Below are 24,395 nucleotides of genomic sequence, written 5' to 3' on the forward strand. Positions count from 1 at the left end.
TTACACAGCATTATTAATATGATTTTGGAGGTTACAGAACTTTAAAATTACTTTAAAAAATGGAAAATAATTATATCATTTGATTTCAAGATATTTTGTATACCTTAAAAATAATTAATTCTATCCCGGGATTTCCCGGGATCCCGGGAAACAGTTCACTTTTATCCCGGGATCCCGGGACAAGCAAAAGACCGGGAAATGAGAAACCCTAGTGCGAACATAGTATTAGGGTACGTCATGGAAACGCACACTAAGAAGGGATTTTTCGAAATCCCCCGCGGGGGGAGAAGATTAAGGCTTAACCGGAAGGACGGCTTTTAAAACTGATTTCATACTTTTCCTTAAATTGATAACATTTCAGACATTGTTATAAATATTTTCATATATTTCGATTTTTTAACCAAATGTTCGAACCGTTTTAAATTCGAGTTTGTTATTGCATATTGGTTCGATTATAGAACGATTGTACTGTAAATGTTCCAGAAAATTGATCAAATTGTAAACAGTTCGTTTGATTCTCAGCAATTCTCATTATTCTCAGCGGTAGCTGTTATATAACAATTACTGTACTATGCAAGCAAACCCCATTTACAATGGGGTTTGCTTGCATTGTAAATGGGGTTTGCTTGCAAAACCTCCGCGGGCTAAGTTGCGGGTAACAGTTAGTAATCTACAATAAGAAGAACGCAATTTAATTAATCGAATTTAAAAATTAGAAAATCGTAGCATTATATGTAATAGCGTGTTATATCTTGCATCATACAGTATCTCATAGCATGTTATATCTAATTTTTATCATCATATTTTAATTCTAAATCTCGCAAATAATAAATATGGTATTAATACAATTTCCTAAATTGGAAAATTATTAATAAAAACATATTATTAAATTATCTTGCAACATCTTTATAATTACATAATATTTTTCATTGAAATTTTAAAAGCTTGGTTTCCATATTACCAGAAAATATTCCAGAAACAGATGTGATATCGCTTCTTGTCTAGAAATTTCGGATTGAACGGACTCCAGAGGAAAAGAGAGTTCTGCTTCCCTGTTACGTCGTACATTCCGTTTTTACACTTAACTAATTGGAGAATGTTTTAGTGACGTAATTTTTCTAATTGCTTGCAGCACTATGCGATAACTTAAAATTTTCAAATTAAATGGCAGAAGGAGAAAATAAAAGAAATCGTTTATGAGTGATTTTTAATTTTGCCTCGATAAGTGACAAATTTCATATTGATAAGGCATGTAACATTGCCAAAGTACTGTACATCATCCATTTTGGCTTATTTTCGTTATTGTAGGCTGATTATATTTTCTTGATTCCAAAACGGGACGAGGTTTAGGTGCCCTCTCTTATTAAAATTCCATAGAGAAATGAGTATTAAAAATTTATTAGTACATTATTATTGATATTGATTTTATGACGTAAAATAATATATAAATTTTGTTTTCGAAAATCTAATATTGTAACTAAACATTTTTATTTTTATTACAACTTGATACCAACCATATTGTAAGTCCCTACTCTACTTTATAATTAGCATTGCTTTCATGGTTTCAATATTTCATCTCGACTTCTCTTTACACAATAGGAAATTCAGGAGTGAAAATGTTCTATCTACAGAAGCTGCAGTTCCTGATAAGAAAGGACTAATTCTATCAAATTATTAAAATCTTGGAATTCGAAATCCTTTTCGTGTATTTCATTAAATATTTCAATCCATCTGTCAATTTTTTCTTCATTTCCATTCTCCAAGTGTTTGATTATTATTGTCTTTATTAATGCTCATTGATCGAAGAATCGAATGTCATCTGTTTCTGTTCGTATATGCTCGTTAAAGTCTCTGAAACTATTCTGTATTTCTTGCTTTTCAGACATCTCTCGTTCAAATTTATGATCCTTAATGCAGACTGAATATTTTCTAACAAATCACGAGTTCGAAATACAATATATAAATGTATTTAATATACAAATAAAAATCTAAATTTTTGATTTTCAAAAACGGGACAAAAGTGAAAATTTAACTAAAACGGCGGGACGGCTGGGCAGAACAGAAAAAGAAAAAAGGTACATACAGTCGATCCCCCTATAAGATCATTGATTTTTCCGTTTTATCTGAATTACATGTTGTACGAGTCACTTAGATTTTACAAATACGTGTGCCGGGCTGTGAACGGCTCACATATTTGTAAAATCTAAGTGACTCGTACAACATGTAATTCAGATAAAACGGAAAAATCAATGATCTTATAGGGGGATCGACTGTATGTTATTGGCCACGAGAAGTCGATGAGAAATTTTCTTTGACCAGTTTCTGGTGCAATGGATATAACTTAAAACAGAAACAGAATAAGAACGAAAGTACACTTGTTTCGATTACAGTAGAGCGTCGTTTATCCGAATCAATTGGGGACTGGGGTGGTTCGGATAACTTATTTTTCGGATAACGAATCATGTACGAAAAAATATATTAATTTATCCCATGTTGAAATTTCTCTCCGTTGCGTGTCGCTTCGCGTTGAATTTTCGTCGATGTTAAGCCTAACGAAGACTATTGTATCGTTAAAAATTATTTTTTTATTTTGTACAAACAAAATAAATTTATTGAAAAATATAAAAACAATAAAAAATTATACTTCAGATGTTAATTTAGTATCAAAAACGTAAAATATTTGAGTAGCCCGAGAAATAGCCGAAGATTGCAGCGCCACAGCACTAGCGAAAATTTAAATTTACCGACTGGAATGCTTTCGGATAACGGACGTTTCGGATAACCAGCTTTCGGATAAACGACGCTCTACTGTATTTTATTTCTGGTATGTTTTCTGGTTGCTGGTGATGTGGAAACGAAGCATTGCAATATTAAAATTTTTACTTTATTTATTTTATATTATTCCTAAACGTTCTGTCTTGTAAAAGATTTATGAGAATTTTAACATTTTATTATCTAGATATTAATTAGTGGGGCATTTTAATTGAAAAAAATCAAGTACTTGTAATACTGTATAGAATTTCTAAAAAAATAAAAATATTGATTAAACACATTTTGCCTTTTCCCTAATGAATAATGCAAAATACAACTGGGCAATTTCATTATCTATTAAGAACGCATTATATATTCAATACATTAACAAGTACTGTATAATTGTCTGGTTTCAGTTTTTCTATTTCAAATGGAATTCTCTAAATGAAATTATCTACAAGAATTTGTCATAAAATTTCCTTTTTAAATATCTTCGTTTGGATATAAATGCAATAAATGAAAATACGATAGATACAAAAACAGAAGGAAAAACGATAAATCACTTCTAAAAATTTTAGACTTTATAGATAAACTGTAAAACCGAATGCATAATGCCTTACTTAATATAATAGGCCTAATCTATATTCATCTTTTTGGATCTATTGAGTGAAATTTATACGAAATCTAAACTAAAATTATCTCCAAACTATATCATTTAAAAAAAAAATAATTAAAAATGAACAAATAGACTTAATGTACTAACTTTATAATATTCTATAAAATAAAATTTGTGGATTAAATTCGCGAAATTTCCGACATGCAGTTTTCTTACGATAGACAATTATTGTAGAGATATTCAAAAATTCCATAATAGTTCTATATTCTAAAAAGAGAAAGACAACTTCTGTTTTAAAATATGGAAATATATCCTTATTTACATTTTATCAATAAAGAAATAACTAGGCGAATGTCTCGCCATTCGGTCGTTTCCTTTGATTTAATACGACTTCAACCTTGAACTTATGTCTAGACGAGTCTGGCATTCTGACAGAAACGACTAAAACTCCGCTTGCAGTTTGATCAATGCGAATTTATTTCGTGCAATTGATCAACAATTTATAGAAGGACGCTTTTCTGGCTTAAAATACAACTTTTTAATCTTTTTCAAAGAAAAACAATGTTCACCTGTTTGCGTCCCTTGTGATAAGAGGAATGTTACAAGCACAGAACTCGGTTCAAGTTGATCCTTGTTGGTCCCACCTACAAAACAAAAAGGGTTACTAAATCTACGGGACAACACAGGGGTTAAAAACAAAACAATCAAAAAATATAAAAATGTGCTGAAATTAAAAAGTAAGTAACGTAATATTTATAAAGACATTCAAAAATTAATAATAAAAATAAATAAAGTTTAAACTATTCTTCGTAGCGATGCGATTTATTTTTATTACTTCTTCGAGCATTGACACGAATTAGGAAACTGCATAGGCATTAACTAAATGGAAACAGATAAAGGAAATGGCTAAGCATGCGCACTTTTTCTCTTGAAATATTGATAAAAGGAAATATAATAAGTAAATTGCTTAATCAAGACTAGAAGAGAAAGTGTGTAAATGCAAATTTTATGAATCAATTGATCGACTCAATTGACGGTTGCGAAATATAAGACTAGATAGACAACTGAAATTTATTTAGATATAAAAACTTAAGGAACCGTTTCCTTTGAGGAAGACTTCATTAACAATTTTAAGGGCATTCTATCGATTTTTCTTTTCGTTAATGTAATTCTTTTTTCTTCTCCTAACATTTTTCCCCCCAATAGAAAGACTTTGATGATTACTCTGATGAGAATTCCGTCTATCGGATTTCAATGAAAATGAAAGGGGAAACTTACCGTGCGAGGGTCTGAAATGAAATTAATTTCAGAAGTAGCAAATTCGATCGACGACTTTATATACAGGATCATAAAATCCATATTCAATTCTTTAGAATATTCAAGTTTTATCAATTTTTATAAACAGATCTTAAATCCAATAAATAATAATTTAATTCATTTTATTTTTATTTTAAAAGCTTTTCGCTGCATTATTATTCATCTATTCAACTTTTCCCAATTTTATTATTAATAGTTGAATGTAATGATGGAATTCATACGAATGAACCATTCAAATGTATAAAATTTCTTTTTTTCACATAAATTCTTACGATTTCTCTCTCGTATGTTTAACGTTAAAATTATGTTGCAATAATTTTACATTTTTCAAATTAATTGGGAAAATGTTTGCAAACAATTTTTAAAATTCCATTAATTAATAATAATATAATACTTTAAATACATAATCCGTTCTTTATAAAATATCCAATTGCTTTTAATATTATTTTAATTTATGAAATAATTAAATAATCGAAAAAACTGAAACTGTTTTCAACTGTCTGCGACGAAAACTAATCAAGGCAGCTAATTTAAATAACTCGTTTAATTACTTATTGTTTTCATTGCATGTAATAGGAAACTACCAGACAATCGAGCGCAGTATTTCCAAACAGGTGCAAAGTTGCCTATTACTTGCAAAAATAAATTTTTCAAGGGTAAAAATAACTTTTGGTGAAAAATTTTGATTAGTTAAGAAATTCTTGTAATGTTTTCGGCAATTTTTTTTACTTTAAAGTTGAAACGTACAAATAAGGAACGTGCGAATTCATCACTAGTTGAACGTTTAAATAAGATCAACATGTTTAAATCATCACGTGTGAATTTGAACTATTGAAAAACTAGTATTTCCCAGAAGAAGAATGGAGTCGATGTGCCGGATCTTGAATATGTATTACTCCGCCGCCTTAGCTAAACTTCAAAAATTTAATAATCCCATTATACGACATCGTGTAACTTTTTTTGTTTTATATAATATCAAATTTCTTGAAAATATGCCAAGAATCTCAAATAGGTTATAACGGTTTAAGCATATCTTTTAATTTTCTATATGTAGGCCTATTATGTTCTATTTCGTAACGAACTCGGAAATATTTCCTTCGTATATGTAGACGAATGAACATTGGGTCCATTCTCATTCTGGAAAATACTGTAATAATTCAAACGTTTAATTATTCGAACATTCAAATTGTGACAATTTCGTTATTATATTATGTTTTTTATAGAATATTTTAACTCGATCGATTGATTTTTATGTATCGTTCTAATTCAAAATATTTGAAAATTTTGATAAACGTATTTAATCCACTGAGAAATTAAATTGGCGTACGTCATATTTGCTACGAGCATAATTAATTTTTATAAATCGTTAATTATTTTTGACAACAGTCAACGCCTATCACGCTAAATTTTATATTTTTAAAAAAAACTATTTGAAATAGAGTAAGACAGGCACGAATAATTGACATTTAAACATTTCTTTAAACTAAATACATCATGTTTCAGTTTAGTAATATAGCACATGAAATACAATTTCACATTTAAATTTCATAGAAAATATATTTCAAAGCGGACTAATTGTCTGAATAGACAAACTCGCTAATGGCGCAATTTATTACTTATATTAGAAGACAAACAATATAAAATAAAAGGACTAGACAGACATTGGCAAGAGATTGTTCTGCCACGTAAGCCATAATACTGTATCGATATTAAACGTTCGGGACTGTACTAGGTCATTTACCATAATAAACTTGTCTTTTCGCAATTACTATGAAGTACATTTTCAAAGATGACCTTGCGATATTATTTCTAGTCCTCCAAATTATCAGTAATTTTAAAATAAATAGATCATTTTTTCCTCCTTCTTTTAATCCGTCCTATTTCAATAAGCATAAATAAGCACTTAAAATTAAAAAAAAATTAAAAAAAATTAAGACTTCGACACATTTGGGTTTAAAAACAGATTAATTTATAAAATCTATAATTAAAAATACAGAATATAAATTGCAAAATGCGATGTTATCCAACGATTTCTGTTCTGCATTTTCTGAATCTTTCTATTCTCGTTAATTAATTTATGGCGTTAGTTTTAAGTTAATCTAGTATTGTAAAAATTTCAATAGAAATTAGAAAATTTAGGCCGAAATATGTTTTTTCCCCTTAAAATTATTACACTCGAAGACCAAATAAAATATGAAAAACCTTTTAATGTTAACTGTGTTCCTTCAAATTTATTTATAATTGATTTTCAATTGTAACACTTTTTACGAAATAACCTGCTCTTTTTGTCAGGACAGGATATAAACTCATAAACGAAGACAGCAAAACATTTTTTTTAATTCTTAATTAATCAAAATTTAATCTGCCGAAATTTTGACTATAAATCATTCTTAAAATTATAGTTTTGCACATAACTTTTAGAAATCGCTATTTAAAAACAATAAGAAATAATATTTGAAAAAGAACTAAAGTTTAGTGTGTCGGGCGAGAATATTATTTGATATAGGCCCAGTAATAAAAAGTGTGCTTATTTGAGAAACTTGCCATCTGTTAATTAACTGACAATAAAGTTTTGATTTTCAAATAAAATTTGTTGTCAGTAAATAATTATTAAGGAAATGGAAGATAAACTAAAAGAAATAATGTGAAGTAAAGTAAAATATAATATATATTATTGATAGTGATATAATTGAGAAATTGTATCCCTTATATTTTCTATTAAAAATGGTATAAACTATTCAAAAAATTATTTCAGTACATTACTTAATTTCTCCATTTATAAAAGCTCTGTCTTCTAGTGTATTTACTTTTTTGTTTCAGGATAAAAATCTATTTTTATATCACTAAGACATTTATAGTCATATCGTTCATTAAACTAGATTTATAAGTGTTCAAAATGATTCTAATAATTATATTTACTTTGATATAAATCATACAAGTCAATAAAATACAAGTTATTTTCAGTACCGGTACTTTAGATATTGTTCATAATTAGAAAATCTAAATTAAATAAAAAGAAAGGATTTCGTTATAGTAAATATATCAGCAGAAAATCTATTAGATATCGGCGAATGTTTAATTAGATAGTCAATGCAAATGTTTAGAAATTCGCGAATTATCCAATAGTATTTTATTTTACAGAATTTTACTAATCATCTGAAGGGAAAAATAAGTCATTTTTCAAGTTCACCGAATTTATTTAATTACCGCGATAGAAAAGTCACAAAAATTCGCAATATCGTAATTTATATTCATTCAATTCTGCCATGTAGCGTATTACAGTACGCCGTACGATGCAGTCTTTTAAGGGCTGATTCTCGCTGCACGGGATAGATAAAACATTAAGGGAAAACAGGTTCTGTTGCTATAGTAACATCGCTGTTAGCCTGTTCGTTATACTTGAAGTTCTTTTGGTCGAAAAGTTCATTTAGTTGAATTTTCTTCCATTCTCTTATTTCGTGTAACCTATCAACTAATCGATCGAGATGGCAAAATTACGTTCGTTTCCTTTGATAATTATTAATAATCTTTTATAATATTTTCGTTAAAAAAAATGCAAATATTGCATTGCGTGTATTATAAATTTACAAACCCGTTATTCTAAATAAAATTTATTAATTTCATCGAAAAATTAACGCGTGAGACTACGTATGATCCTAACAAATTTTTGCTTTTTACGTTACTTCGCATCATCACTTCACTTTCAGTTCTTATTAATATCATAACTATAAACAGTTGAAAAGAATAAGCAACGCGTTTTCCGTTTCACACAGCAAACGCATTGCTATTAAAACGTACAAACTTCCGATTGATTGCTAGACTATTTTTAAAAACGATTTTCATTAGTTAAATTGGTTAAAGTTCTAAGAAAATGGTTTTCATTAAGTTTAAATATCAGCATTATTATATTTTCTAGTTAAAATTCATTACGACGAAAAGTAGCCTTTAAAATACTTTAATATACAGTAACATTAAGTTTGATTTCGATTATTCGCAATAGAAATTATGAGTGAATTTTGTATTAACTTAAAAACTTGAAATTATTACAATAATACGCAGCGAATACTACCTTATAATAAACGAGTTAGTAAATAACCCGTTAGGACTTCATATTGCCATTCTCAGATATACTGATAAACTGATTTAGATGGAATCCGGAATTACTCGGACTTGATTCTAAATTCTCTCTTCCTATTGGATTGGATAGGGTTGGAATTGTTTCCGTGAGGCACTAGCTTACGACAGGTTTCAATTTTACCTTATCTTTAATCCACAACCGCCGTGGGGTCGTCCAATATGAGTGAGAGGGAAAAACGCCCCGACCCGGAACTACCCACGAAAATTCACAGGATCCGGATCGGATTCGAATCCGGATTCCTCGGGGTAATAGGTGAATACACTCGCAAGATATCTAACCAATTTCTTGTAGTGGACGACAATTGCCTCCCCATCGATCATTTTCCCTATCGTAGAAATGATCTATACATAATTTATTAACAATTTTTGTTATATAGATAAATAGATAAGCAATAAAGTTTAAAGAATAAAAATATAAATAGTAATAAAAAGGAAATTATATCGTATTTGCTGCATACTCTGTCACTGTAATTTAACTTGCGATACGGTTAAAATATGTTAACTTACGTCAATTTAAATATTTAAAAATTATATATTCTACTTAGATGCTCTGTAAATATATTGCTTGAGATGATAAATTTGCATGATTAACTACGTTGAATAAAATAAGCAGCTATCTTCCTAAATCATTATGATTTGCAAATACATTTGTTAATAAACGGTTGAAAATAATAAAAGTTTGACTAATTAGAAAAATTATAATATTGATTACTTAATCACTTAATTAATCATTGTTCAAGCTTTATTATATTTTCAGTTGCAAGTTCGTTATTGCAAGTAGTGTTCAGAATTCTAGTACTAAAAACGTTTTGAATTCGTTACTTTTTATGAAAAGTAATGTGTAACTACATTATTTCTATTTAAAACATAGGCCTAAATCTATTAATTTCGTAGGCTAATCCATGCTTATACCTGAATTTCGTGCTTAATGCGTGATAAAAATTTGAGGAAACATATAAATAAAAAAGATTAAAATTTAAAAAATGATGAATTAGAGGGAAATATGTATTGTTAAATTGAAAAAAATATAATGCTGTTATAATACTTAATGTTAACTTAATGTTGCAACAAAGTAAGCAGAGGTAAACAGCAAAATTAATATACCGAATACTATGTATACGGCAGAAGATTTTGCACAGCTCTTATTTTTCTAACTTTAATTTGAGATTATGGAACTCCCATATTTTTGAAGCTGTGCATTTTATTACTCATATTATTCGTACTTTCGTCTGTTTTAAAATGTCTGCTGAAAATGACTATTGATATGGTATAACATATTTATTATAAATACAAATTATAAACGAGTAGTTTTAAAATTTATTAAACTGCTTATAAATATAACTTTTTTTTGTATTTTTCGATAATTTTCATAGGTTTTTAAAAAGTCTTTACGGGATTCTATTGCTTGAAATAAATAAAATATTCAGATAAATTTAGCAGATAAATAAAATATTAATTTATAAGTATTTGCATCCATACTTATGAATACTTTTGCTAGTTGTAATATTATATTATATTTAAATTATTATTTTTATTTAAAAACTACATTAATAAAAACGGTCGGTTAAAATTTGAATATACATAAGTTTTTTTAAATATCGAAATTTTGAACTGATTGACTTTGTATGTCTTACCTTGACACGGACAGCAATCGTTTGGATCTATTGGTTGTGTACACTGTAGGGAGGGACATGTTTTTAATCGACAGAGAACTTGGCCTGCCTGTTTAATAAGAGCAGGAATTATAATAATAATAATAATAATAATAATAATAATAATAAAGCTTTATTAGAAAAATTAATGTAGAAAAAATTAATACACATAATAAAATCAATGTTTTTGTAATTATTTATTAGATATATATTAACAATTGTTAAAAGTAAGAAGATAAACATCTGTTTAAACAGTTAAAAAGAGATCCTTGGATTCTCGAGCCTTACCTGACAAACGCATTGAACACATTGATTTGGTGAATGAGTTTGCAATCCCGTTGAATTAGAAGTGAACGTTTGGCTGTCTTGATATACTCTGCCATTGTGAAGACAAGATACCTGAGGACTCGCAACGGGTGGAAGTTCCACCGAAACTGAAGTGTCAATTGTAATAAAATAAATTACGATACAATTTTAAAATCGAATTTAAACAGAAAATATTTAAAGTACATTTTACAAATAAAATTATTTTAAAATTTATATAGGTAAAATATAATTATATCTTTTTTTAAATTGCATTGTTTTAAAATACAATCGACATAAATACGTTATCTTTTTTTTGCATTTTAATAACGAAATGTATTATTGTAAATTACAAAATTTAGTTACTTTAATAATGTTTCTAATTAAAATTTTTATGTCGATAAGGAAAACGAATAAACATGTTTTTACTTATATTTTACTAATTTTCTGTCTTGCTTACCTTGACAGAACCGACAACATTCTTCGTTTTCAACATCTCGATTTTTGCAGTCTAAATTATCACAGGAAACACTACTACAATTCACTGCTCCTTCCTAAACAAATGATTCAACCAATTCGTATCATTTTATAAAATTTTTTATCATCGTGCATACTTATCCGAAAATATTGTTTTTTAATTGATACTGTTTAAGCATTTATATAATTTATTTTAATTCGAAAATTTTTCAAACCGTGTAATAAAGTAATTTTTTAAAAGTTTAACAATCATTTTACTCATAAAAAATGATATTTTTTCCGTATATTTATAAGAGCCGGAGAAAATATGTCAAAATAGGCCTACAAGAATTACATGTTATTTTTATTATTGTTTCTTTGGACTTTAGCCAAGTTAGCAATAAATGAGATCGTTCGGATTATTTTCCTTTTTGTCCCTGCAAATCTCTTCTTAATATCGAACTGTTACGTAAAATTCAGCATATTCCTAACAAATCTCACCTCCTTACATCTGCAACTGACACAAAAGATGGATCCCGAGTTTTCTAATCTTCTATGCCAAGTTTCTCCCGCTTCGTATGATTTTCCTGAGAAAGAACAGGTTGGACGAGGAGTACCTAATAAAACAATTCGATTATTTTTAATTAATTTACGAATAATTAGTTGTAAATAACGAGAGAGTTTTTGAAATAACGTCAAATATATCTTTTAAATTATTTTTTAAAGGTAAATTATGACTCCAAAAAAACTTTTATTTTTTACTATAAATTACAAAATTATTTGACGAAAAAATCAATTGTAAAAGTACTAAAATCACCCTTGGCAAGGAATCAAAAGCATTAACAATTTTTTACTGTAAGGTTATGCCAAAATGGAAGTAAATAGAGTCAATAGTCAGTGTTAATTTCTTTTAAATGTAAAATAAATAGCAGCACTTTTCCCGCAATATATTATATATCTATATATATATATATTTTTTTTTTCGTTTTACTTTTTAATGTTAAAAAGATGATTAACTTACTTAATGACATTAAAATGTTTACAAATTCATGAATTTGTCGATTATATTAACACACACACACACACACATACGCACAAATTTATAGGCTATATATAAATATACAAGATATATTCGATTAAGTTAAATCAACTTCATTGTAACAATTGTATCAATTTATTTACCAAAAACATTGTATCAATTTATATTGATACAAGTTATACTTTAAAACTTAAAGTAATACTCATAAAATATTATTAAACACTATCGATGATAATATTTTTCTGTCATGGTAATTTCCCACATAAAGCATTAATAAATACTTTAATAAAATACGACAACAAATCATGTTTAAAATATATTTAACGCTATTATGCTACAATTATTTATATTAATAGTTATCTCTGACACTTGAAACAACGTTCGGTTTGAGAAATTATCTTGAGCTGTCTTATTTGCATTCAGCAATCATTAATTTTCTTAATCTGTCTGAGTTACAAAGAAGTGATACAACATCTTTTCTCTTCCTGACAGACCGCCCTTTTGATTATCCCGAACAATCCCTTCTCTTTAAAAACATAAATGATGAGAAGAATCGAAAACGACAAAATTTGGATTTTTTTTTCTCTTCCATAATTAGAACGAATTTTTTAGTAATATTAATGAAATGTTATTAAAATATTATTAAATAATACGGAATTTGAACAATGCTACGCTTAAACAACGTAGTCTTCTGAATTATAAAAAAATTCTAAATAAAACAGCTTCAATGTAAAGTTGTTTTCTTATTTCAAACTTAACTTTTTTTATTTGTAAGTTCGAATCTATTGGTAAAAATAAATAATCTCCTCGAGTCTAGTAATAGTTTTTCCATCAATCTCTTCGGGTCAGCAACAAATTCATCTAATCCTTTGTAATCGCTTGTCCCTCGTGGCAAAGATCGAACTCTCTCTCTCCCTCTTTTCTATTTTTTGTTCAGTTTTAAAGTTTACTTTACGAAATTTGATAAATAATAAATAAAAACGTTTAAACTATAATCAATAAAAATTTTTGAGTTTACGATTTTTTGAATACTTCGCTTTTATAACTCTAACAGCAATCGCATTTAATTAATTAAACAAACAAGCAAAAAAGACATAAATTTTCTATTAAAATTATTACTAATTCGATCAAAATTTAGTTAATAAAATTTTTAAATAAATAAATAAATCTGTAATAAAAATCTTTTTCCCGTAAAGAATAAAATACACGTCTTTTACGACATACTTTATATTAGTTTAATAATTATTTCATAATAAAATTTACATATAAAATGCAATTTAATTATATTATTAAAATCATAATACCAATTTATTTTATAAAAGTTTATTAACTAATAACGGTATAAATATCATATGTAACTAATATAATATTGATTACTACGATTACTTAATAATTAACTTAGCTTCACTCTGGTAAATTTAAAACTTTTTCTTTAAGTTTTGTGAAATTAGCAAATATCAATGAGTAAAATTTTGAAAATATTAAAAGAATGGGAAATTTCTATTTCGGCATTGTGGACAGCAAAGAGAAGCGACTAAGCATTGTCTACCACATTACGGCCAGGTCATTTAAGACTATCCATTATACCTGAATGTGTTTTTGTAGTTAGATATCGATGGAAAGAGGGGAGAACCTGGATGAAGATGGTAGTTTCCTGTTTTTCCTTATATCAAGCTTATCAACCGTCCAATCTTTTATTTTTCTTTTAGCTCTCCAAGATATATTTTACGTTCTACCGTAATTACGTACGAATTTAATCGGTTTAACTTAAACATATATTTATTTATTTATTTATTTATTTGTAACATATTGTTAAAAAATGAATAACTTTTACTTAAATAAAATAGTTTTAAAATAATTTCAAAACTCACCTGATGCTGCAGAAGATAAAAAGACATAAGAGAACAGCACCAAATGAGTTCGATAATGTTTCATGACAAGTTATCTTAAAGACACTAAAACAGAAAAATAAAAAAAAAGTATTCGTTTTATTGATTGCAAAATCCTATATATCATTTGAATAAAAACAGTATTAAGATTAAAAACGTTTTAATTATAAATGGATTAAGAAATAAAATTTTTTTGGAAATTTGGTTTTAAATAAAAAATATAAATGAGCTGAAAAAATTACCGTTTTTCTCTTGAAGTTCGAAATATTTTGGTAAAAAACTTTAATATTTACTAATAAAAACGCAATTAGATATTTATAATTACGTTTTATAGAATTTAATTTTTCTTAAAAGACTTACACATCCGCAAAAGAAAATTTGATTTTTCGTTGACGAGATACAAGTCTTTAAAGAAAACTTCGGCTTTTGTTGTTAAAAAGTAGGTTTTTTAGTTTAATTTTAGTTGCGAGATGGCAGCACTAGTTAACCTTATCCCACCTTCATCATATGACCCCCTCGCCGGTTCCCACGTTTTGGATGCTCATTGTGCTAAGGGAGAGATGATTGTCCCAATTGGGTAACAAGAAAAAGCCACTGTTGGGAATTAACAAGTTACAGGAAGATATCCATTTGTAGAACTAAACTCAATCGAGCGATTATAATAAATAATGATGTAATAAATAATGGAAGTCGCTCAAGAAACTATTAATAAACCATCTGCATAAACCATTTACTTTTTTCTCCTCTTTTTTTTTTTGTTGTTTAATTTATCAACAACATCTGCCTTCATCTGACGTCGATCACGAATTACATCATGGATGACGTAATTAATTTAATAAATAAACTAAATAGATAAATAACCGGTTAAGTAATGACTAGTTTACTTACAAATCCACATAAAACAGCTTCCGAAACTTAACAGCGCCCGTCCATCCTCTTGTTTGGCAACACTCCCGACCGGTCACGGAACACTGAATGGTAAATAAATGAAGTGTTGAAAGGGGGGAAGAATAATTAAAGCACTTCTTTGTCCATTCATGCCACATATGACGATGGTGACCCCTGGCGAAAACTATCGTGGACTATTCCTGCACGTGTATCCATGGCAACCACCCAAAGAGTGTGGTTTATCAGAAGATATCGAAAGCCAAAGCTCTCCTTTCAGACCGACAAGGGTTGTAGAACAATTGTACCCTCGAATAATTACATAAAAACAAAACAAATCCTACTTTAAATTTCAAATCAACTCGTAAACTTAAAATGAAAAAGTACTGTTATCCCGATCATCCGGAATGTTCGACACGTCTTGTTGATTCTTGGGATAGTAAACTTCTAAAATTATTCATATTTCGCTTATATTTTATTAATTCAAACCCGATTTTAAATTATTGTTTAAAAAATACATTTTTGAATATAATAAATCCATCACTTACCGTTAAAATTCTCACTCAGTTAACTGGGATAGTATCTTTACCTTGTGGCAGACGATCGCGGAGCTGAATCTGTTATACGTCCCCCCGTTCTTCCTATAGGATAATGTGACGTCGTCGCTTGGCCGCCTTCTGATTGGTGCCCGACGTGTGGCGCTGTCGTCCGACCTTACAGAATACTTTTTCGTTTTCCCCATTGAAAGAAAGAAAGAAAAAAAAAGTTTCTTGTACGAACTAATTTCTTTCCATACGAAAAAGTGCATTTTATTAAATATTATAGAAATTAAATAATTATTATAATTAGTTATTCGACTTCTCTATTACTCATGACATCTTAGCGAAAGTTTCGTATGTGCAATTGCGCTTAATTGTGAGAAAGTTTTATCGAAATATTTATTTTTAATAGATTTTTTTTCTGTATAAATTAATTAATTTAAAAAAAATTGCGTGATTTAATAATTTTAACATAATAAAAATTTTAGTAAAATTGAAATATTCTATACGTTTCGTGTAATATTACTAAAAATAACTTCAAATTATTTCATTGCATTTCGTTTATTCTTTCGTTTACTAGCCATGAATTGTTTTAATTGAAATAAAATAATATTAAATTTATAATTTAGAAGGAAAAAAAGAAATACAGAACTAAGAATATACTTTTCAAAAAACATTTTAGAGACAATTAGAAGATTAGTAAGAAAGAGTAAAAAAATAAATAAAATAAAAACTTTCGTAAATTTTATTACGACGAAATAAAAATCAACAATAAACTCTTTTCGACTCTACCAAAATAAATAAATTTCTAGAAGAAAATATAAGAAAAATCTGCATTACTTTATTGTTTGTTTTGAATTATTTCCAGACAGACTTGCCAGATGATTCCATTACCGGAATATAGGGCAGATATTTTTCAGCTTTTTAAGTTAGAATTCTTATAAAACTTTATAGACTCTCTGTATATTGTATACTGACCAAATCTCTTCAATAAGTTCGCTTTTGATAGAATTTCATTGTTTGTGACTATGAAAAATCTTCAGAAAGGAAGTATTTATATATCCAGTAATATATCGTGCAGTTTCGCGATTGGTTAAGGGAGTCCATTTGATTATAATAAGTTAAAAATATGAATTTCAATATTAAATGTTTTTATAAAATAGTATTGTTATTTTTAAATATTTTCATGAATTAAAAATTATTACTTTTTTACTCGTTCTAATATTAATTTTTTTTTTTATTTTAACAGATATTGTTTGGATTCATTTCATTGTTATTATTATTATTTTCAATTTTGGAATGCATTGACTTGTTTAGGATATTCAGTTATGTTTTCGTTTTTATTTTGTGAAATAAATCAAGAATGACGACTGAATAGAAGGGCCAAAAAAAGGGGGAAAAGACATAAAAGAAAGAAAGGTAAAAATTTTTTCCACATGCAAAATCGGATTTTTGTTCATTTTCTTGTTTTTCTTTTATCTTTCGTCGTGTTTATTTTCCCCCGTGAAGGAGTCTTCCCGCATCGCTCGTTACTCGCCCAATTCCTTTTACAGAAGAAGATACAATTGCAAACCTGTCTCTACTTTTCTCAGAATTTTTATTCTTTAATCTTCTACATAACTAAACTAGGTATGTAATCTGGGTTTGTTAATAATAATAATAATAACAGTAATAATGTTTATTTCTACGAATTCCAAAGACGAGTTCAAAGTCGATCCTACTTGAATTATCCCGAAATATTTATGCTTATATTAAGAGAGAATTCGGTCGAGGGCATCTTTTAGTTTAAAAAAAAGAGTAAGAAGTAAACTAGCTTTTCAAAAATATTTAATAACGGTAAAGCTAAGTATACGAATTTTATTACAGCATTTTAATTTAAAATAATAACTGTCATTAAAAATATTGTTTGAAACATTGTATATATATATACAATGTTTTAAACAATATTTGCTCTCTCTCTCTCTATATATATATATATATATATAATATATATATATATATAAAGTAAATAACGCGAGCATAATGTATAATTCAAATATGTTAAATGAAGAAAGAATATGAAAATATTTGCTTTTGAATATTTAATTTTTTTTCGCTATAAAATTTATTGTATAAATGATAAAAATATCATGTTGTACGCGATAAACTTTAGTCATTACATTTTATAATTTACAAAAATTTGATGGTATCGATGTGAAATTGTTAACTAATTAAAAATCGATGGCTGTTGCTCAATAATGTCAAAGCGTGTAACGCTCTCTAACTGATTTAAAGGCATGAAAATATTTGCTTTTGAATATTTAATTTTTTTTCGCTATAAAATTTATTGTATAAATGATAAAAATATCATGTTGTACGCGATAAACTTTAGTCATTACATTTTATAATTTACAAAAATTTGATGGTATCGATGTGAAATTGTTAACTAATTAAAAATCGATGGCTGTTGCTCAATAATGTCAAAGCGTGTAACGCTCTCTAACTGATTTAAAGGCATGAAAGTCGAGCAAAAAAGGCAACAAGATAGAAGTTAAAAGGGATAATGACCTCGTGGCCTGATGAAATTCAATTATTGGTAGTTTGAGAATGTTCCGTGAGACGGGAGGTGAGTGACACGCTTCGGCGTCAACTCGCCTAACCCAAAGCAAATTTTTACAGTCACTTTTGGTGACGTCACAGAATAGAATAACAGTTGTCTGCTCTATCCAATAAAGAGTATTGGCCCAGAAAAAAAATTTTTATAACCTTCAAAGTTTCAGTCCTACAGTCCTAATTAATTGTCGACTAGAAAATGAAAACTTCCGCGAAAACAAGATTTAGTTCTAGATTAACAAGATATTCCAGTTCTGACTTGACTAGACTGGATTATTTGCTTTATCTACAAACTGGAATTATCTATCACGTGATTACGATTTTATTGATATTTATTAAAATGATAATTTATGTGCACTACTATTAAGATTAAACTAAATATTTTAAAATAGCTAAATTGTCCTTAAAGCAAAATACTTTAAAGTACTTTACCTTAGAATGTTCTGTGTAGAGATGTAAAAGTTAGTAAACTCTCAACGATTTATTTGCTCGTTTATATCGAAATTTATTTTAATATTAATTTAAATTAATTATATTTTTAAAATATTTAACATTTTATATATTAAATATCAATAAAATAATCGTTAAATTTCTTAATCAAACCGCGAGAAGCATCTTTTCTACAATGTCTGTGAAGTCTGCAGTGAAGACGTCTGTACAGGTTCGAATTTGACTTTACAATTTCGAATTAATAAATTATACGTTTTAAAAGAATTTTACAAGTTTCGAAAACGCCATTTAATATAAAATGTATCCTTTAAAAGCGATCTTACTTAAAATACAACATTATAAAACAGTTTAAATTTTACAAAACTTAATTATAAAATAATTATATACAGTATTTACTAATGTTAATCTTCTTTTTTTAAAAAAAAATTAAAGGACTAATGGGTTTAATTTTCTTCATAAAAGATATAATTAAAAGTAAAGAATGCGATAAAGAGTTTATGGTATGAAATTATTCGAAATACCATTAGGATTAATATGACCGAAAGTTAATTTAATTTTTAGTTAACAATAGTTAATTCGTTCGAAAATTCGTTTAAAAACAGGAGAGAGGGGGAAGATTTTTAAAGAAAATTGAACAGTTAAAAAAGAAATAAAAGTTTTCGAAATTATCGTTTTAAGCTTCATTCTTTTTGCTAAATAAACATTTAAAAAAAAGAATTTTACCGGGTAATTTAGCATGTAAATAATTATATTGGCCGATAAAACTATGCAGAAAATTTTAATGAATTAAACAGTAAATGTTGTTATGATTATTTTATCTTTCTCTATCAAATTTATTAAAGTGAACTTTTTTTTGGTACGATGGAGTTTATTAATAGAATTTGCACCTGTGCTTTTCTGAAATTAATTATATTTTCCGCGTAAGGAAAAAAAATGAATTAAAATGTAAATATTATTTATGAGGAAGATAAAAGGGAGATAATTTTTGAAGAAAATGACCTTAATCGTGTAATGAAAAAGTAGCGTTAAGTATGCATTTAAAGAAAACGTGAATTATATTTATTAATGTATTTGAATATCAAGATGTATTTTGATTTAATTATCCATTTTAGTTTTAATCTATTCCTTGTTGCTACATTCATTTGTTTTACAAAAGCTAGTTTTTAGATTTCTTTATGTCGAAAATTCATTATTTTAAAAAACTACGTTCTTAATTTTTATTTTTATAATAATTATAACCTATTAATCTTAATTATTATTTGTAATAATAATTAGATATAATAATATTATTATGATTGAGTAATTTATCTTTTATAAAAAAGCAAATCAAAGAACACTAGTCGTTATTCATCTATTTATAAGCAGGATTTAAAATCATAGAAAGAAAATAGATTATTCTATTAAATAAAAACCTTCGAGATAAATTTAAACTTATTCGTATTTAAAATTTATTTTTACTTTCGAAATTTTTAATGAATTATTATCGTTTGCACAATTAGACAGATTTGTTAAGCGGTTAACAACCCAAAACAGCTCGATGAAAAAAATAAAAAATTTGAATTTGAAAACTCTTGATAAGAGGAAAGGAGAATAATATTAATAGTTGACGAAATGATATTCCCAAACCACGAATTGAATTTCGTAATGTGTAAGAAGGAGCAAAAACATTTCTTGCAAAATGTTAGTGTCCCCATTTGGCGTACGTGTCACGAATGTTTTAAGAGAAGCTCACGAAACCACTTCACACTTTAACAGAAGTAGAAAGAAAAAAACGCATTGTTCTCTTCGAGAGAGAGAAAAAGACTAATGCACGCACTTTAATTGATTTTTCTTCAAATTACTCCAGAAATGGCAATATAAAACATCTTTATAATTTCCTAAGAATGAAATGAATCGAATATTTTAATTTCCTCAGTTGTTTTATTATTTTTTTATTTTTGTGAAAGAGAAAGTAATCGAGAACGCGATTAAATCGTATCTTTTCTTCATTACTTAATCAGATTTTCTTGTAATCGTACGAAAATATTTTTTTCCTTCGGTTTTAGTCACGTCTCGATTTTATCTCCTTATCACGCGAGTTTTGTGATTTATAAGTCACGTGACTCACATCATCCTCCATCCTCCTCCATATTTCATTTTTTGTTAAGAATATCGGTCGATTAAAGAGAATTGATTCGTTTAATGGGTGTAGGGAATGAAAATTCTTTAGGGGGAAATGTCTGATATTATGCTAATGAGAAACGATTTTTTTTTTCTTAATTTTTATCTCAGTTCTAAAAGAATTAATTAAAACGAATTTCAGCTGCTATTTTCATAAGATTTGTGATTACTAAAATAATAAAAGTAATTTTTTTCCACTAAATATTATGAATCACGCGATTGCTTGGTCAGTTTAATTTTTGCAATCCTGTGACTTGAATAATATATTTTATTTTTCACAGAAAGATTGCGTTAACCTCTGTTATAATAGTTCTACGTTCCCGTTTTATAACCGCTTAATTAACTTTTCTATTCGACTAAAATTTAAATAATAATCTTGTAATATTTTAGCCTTTTCTTAGATCTTTGACTCGATTTATATCTTAAGAATTCCTTTTAAAAAAAATTCTTATTTTTAGATGTCTTCCACTCGTTACGTTACACAATTTTTCGTGTAATAATACAAAAAATTCATGGATGTATTTAAGTATCTCACGCAAATTTCATAATTCTTTCGTCACTGTTGCTAATATTTATCTTTGAAAAAAAAAATTCTAATATGCGTGTTCTTTTCGTTGATAAATAAAAAAGAATATAAATTTATAAAATTGCATATTATTATTTAAAAATAAATTTAAATTTATAGAATAATATCCGTTACAATTATAAAAATACGCACACAATAAACGACGCAGAGTCATCAGTTATTTTATTTTATTTATTTTTTATTAGAAAACATAATAGATCCAACTATTAATTATAGTTTAAAGTCAAGTCGGAGTAGTAATTCCAATTAAGTTACACGCATAACCCCATATTGATTGATGACTTCCGATGTGCGTCACGTGATCGGGGGACAGCTTATAGCTATTATTCCGGTCAAAAATTATATCTGGCTTTGTTAACTTGTTAACATTCGTTTAACTGTCGACAAAGCTTCTTTATTGTATTAATAATTCCTTTCTTCAAATATAATTAACGTTCGATGTACATTCGAACAATCAATATCCGTCACCTCGTTCGAAATTAAAATTTTATTATCAAATGCTACGATCTAAAAATCATTAAAAATAAAAGAAAAAACCCCCTCTCATCATCATCGATGACTTAACGCGGCATCTGGTGACATAAAAAAGAAACACTCATTCAAATTACTTTTGTCGGTTATTATTACGTTATTATGAATTATTGTTCTTACAAAAATAAACTTTATAAACGTAAAAATTACTCCATTTATCGTTAAAATTTTGTAATACACCACGAGTTTTTTTCGTGTTTGAAAACAATGTTACCAACTAGATCATTGGTAGCAAAAATTCAAGTAAAAAACCAAAAAATAAATGATTTCATAGAGTTTTTTAAAATTATTTATTGCATAATTTATTATGTTAGATCCGATTTAGACAGTTTCGAATATGTAATACTTACATAATTCGCTTTTTTAACGTTTTCGTTTGATAAAATGTGGAACACATTAATTATCCGTAAAGCTTAGAATGCTTGTGTTTTGCATCCGTTAACTTAAAATATTAAAATACATATAAATTCAACGATTAAAAAACATAACTGACAATTATTTTAGCTAAAAAAAGCGTTTGAAGTCGAACAATGAAGATAAGGATTATCACTTTTGTCAACATAATTAATTTTCTCGTATAAACTTTGATGATATTTCGTATATTTAAAGATCAAGACTTTAAACATTTATAACTCATACATTCATAATATGATTCTCCATAAATAACATTTCTTTTTAATTTTTTTTAAAGGGGAAAATATTTTTCCTTTAATTGATTTATTTATCAATCGAGAAGAAGGAAAAAACTATTGGATTTTGGAGTTCTAATTTCTGCATCTCAAATCGTATACAATGGTCAATATAAAGTTTTGTATGGGAAATCTACTAGAAAAACATTAACAATAGAATTAAGGTTAAATAAAAAAAATATATAAATATATAAACTAAAGAATGGAGTTAAATAATGGGTCATAAATTTTATTTCCTGATATTCTCACGAAATAAAGTGCATTCGATGTGACGAGAATATTAATAATAATTGATTTATTTCTGAAGTAGTTCTTTTATTGAAATAAAACTATATTTATAGTAGTTAAAAGTTTGAAAAAATATCATAAATCTAGTTCAACAAATTCAATAATGAATACAAAACATTTCGTATTGATATTGTTTGATTACTCTGAATAACTTATACACAATCTGAAAGGAAGAAGTACAGTACGTGAAATAATGATTTGTAACAAGTGGATACAAATTGGGCTTTTACTTAATCAATTTTTGTATGAAATATAGTGTATGAAATATTTTATTTTCAAAAAGGCATTTGAAATTTAATTTTATACTAGCCTATATAGTATATACAGCATAACGTAAGTAAATGTACTGTACAATAAAGTCTATTTACAAACCAATTACAATACTATGAAGTAGTAATGTTTAACGCTAATAATTGTATTAAAACTTAAATACTAAATAATATTGTATTTTTATTTTTAAACAATATTTATCCGAAATGACCGAGATTTTTTAATATTTTGTCAAATTTTCTCATAATTAAAAAAGCATTCAAAAGTTTAAAAAGTCTGATAAATTCATTAGGAAATCGCGCATTACATCTACATCTATCTGAAGTATTTTTATTGTCTAAATATTTTTAATGTAGTAATTAATGTCTAAACAAACAGATTAAATTAATAAGTTTAAAATATTTATACATAGTAAAAATGCTTTAGATGCATGTAGATGTAATATATGATTCAGAATCTAAAGTCGTATCTTCAATACTTCAACGATTTATTTCTTATTTTTCTAAATTATAAAAATTACAATTATATACACACTATTAAATATTTGTCGTGGTTTCAAGTAGTGAGAAAAAGCTTTTTTTTTATTCACAATCCTTCACTTTTAAGCGCATAATTTAAAAGTTAAACGTTAGATTAGTTTTTTACGACACGAGAAAAAATTCCAAAGAAAATTAATTATGAGAACACTCCTGTTAAGATAACAGGAAAAATTCATTTTAAATTTTAGTTTATTTATTCGTTGTTTCCAATAATCGTATTATACTGTATCATAGATTAACACGTCATTCATAAATTAAAATTTTTTCTTGCTTTTTTTTCATAATTATTATTTGAAATTTTATCGAATTTTATAATTTTCTGATATCTTAATAATAAGAATTTTTCTTTATAAAAATACAAACATTTTATTTATTGTAAATTAAATACTTAAGTAAATTAAATGTAATTTTTCTTTTAAAGTTATATTTTTTACAAATTATGAGTATTCAAATGTTTCTAAAAAATGATATTAGCGTAATCTTTAAAACACGAATTACGAACTCGTCGAGTAAATAAATATCTTTGTCAATTTAATTATCGGTATTTTATATTATTTTAATTTTTCTTAATTTTTTTACCTTATCAAACTTAAGGCATCTTACATTTTCTTCAAATAGCTATAAAAACAAACATTAGCTTTGCGTTATACAGTAATATGTTTTCAAGTCTAAGACTCTACCTTAATTGCAAACAAAGACTCTAATT

At 26.9% G+C, this 24,395-nt stretch overlaps 1 protein-coding gene across 5 annotated transcripts in view; it reads right to left on the minus strand.

The window, feature by feature from the left end:
- Window positions 1-15,740, minus strand: part of LOC111628092 (chordin-like protein 1) — a 58,549-nt gene extending 42,809 nt beyond the window's left edge. For 2 of the 5 annotated variants that reach the window (XM_023371812.1, XM_023371817.1), the window contains exons 1-8: window positions 15,594-15,740; window positions 15,049-15,131; window positions 14,143-14,226; window positions 11,734-11,849; window positions 11,237-11,330; window positions 10,762-10,907; window positions 10,456-10,543; window positions 3,937-4,011 (exon numbers count right to left, since the gene is read on the minus strand). In XM_023371812.1, the coding sequence (XP_023227580.1) occupies window positions 3,937-4,011; window positions 10,456-10,543; window positions 10,762-10,907; window positions 11,237-11,330; window positions 11,734-11,849; window positions 14,143-14,206 (583 nt within the window). In that variant the 5' untranslated portion in view covers window positions 14,207-14,226; window positions 15,049-15,131; window positions 15,594-15,740. Of the gene's footprint in view, window positions 1-3,936; window positions 4,012-10,455; window positions 10,544-10,761; window positions 10,908-11,236; window positions 11,331-11,733; window positions 11,850-14,142; window positions 14,227-15,048; window positions 15,493-15,593 lie in introns of all 5 variants that reach the window. The other 3 variants (XM_023371813.1, XM_023371816.1, XM_023371814.1) reach the window with 3 other exon arrangements.
- Window positions 15,741-24,395: the final 8,655 nt, after the last annotated feature.

Source organism: Centruroides sculpturatus, unplaced genomic scaffold (assembly GCF_000671375.1).
Source record: "Centruroides sculpturatus isolate CEXI.00-Female unplaced genomic scaffold, Cexi_2.0 scaffold432, whole genome shotgun sequence".
Taxonomy (NCBI): Eukaryota; Metazoa; Arthropoda; class Arachnida; order Scorpiones; family Buthidae; genus Centruroides; species Centruroides sculpturatus.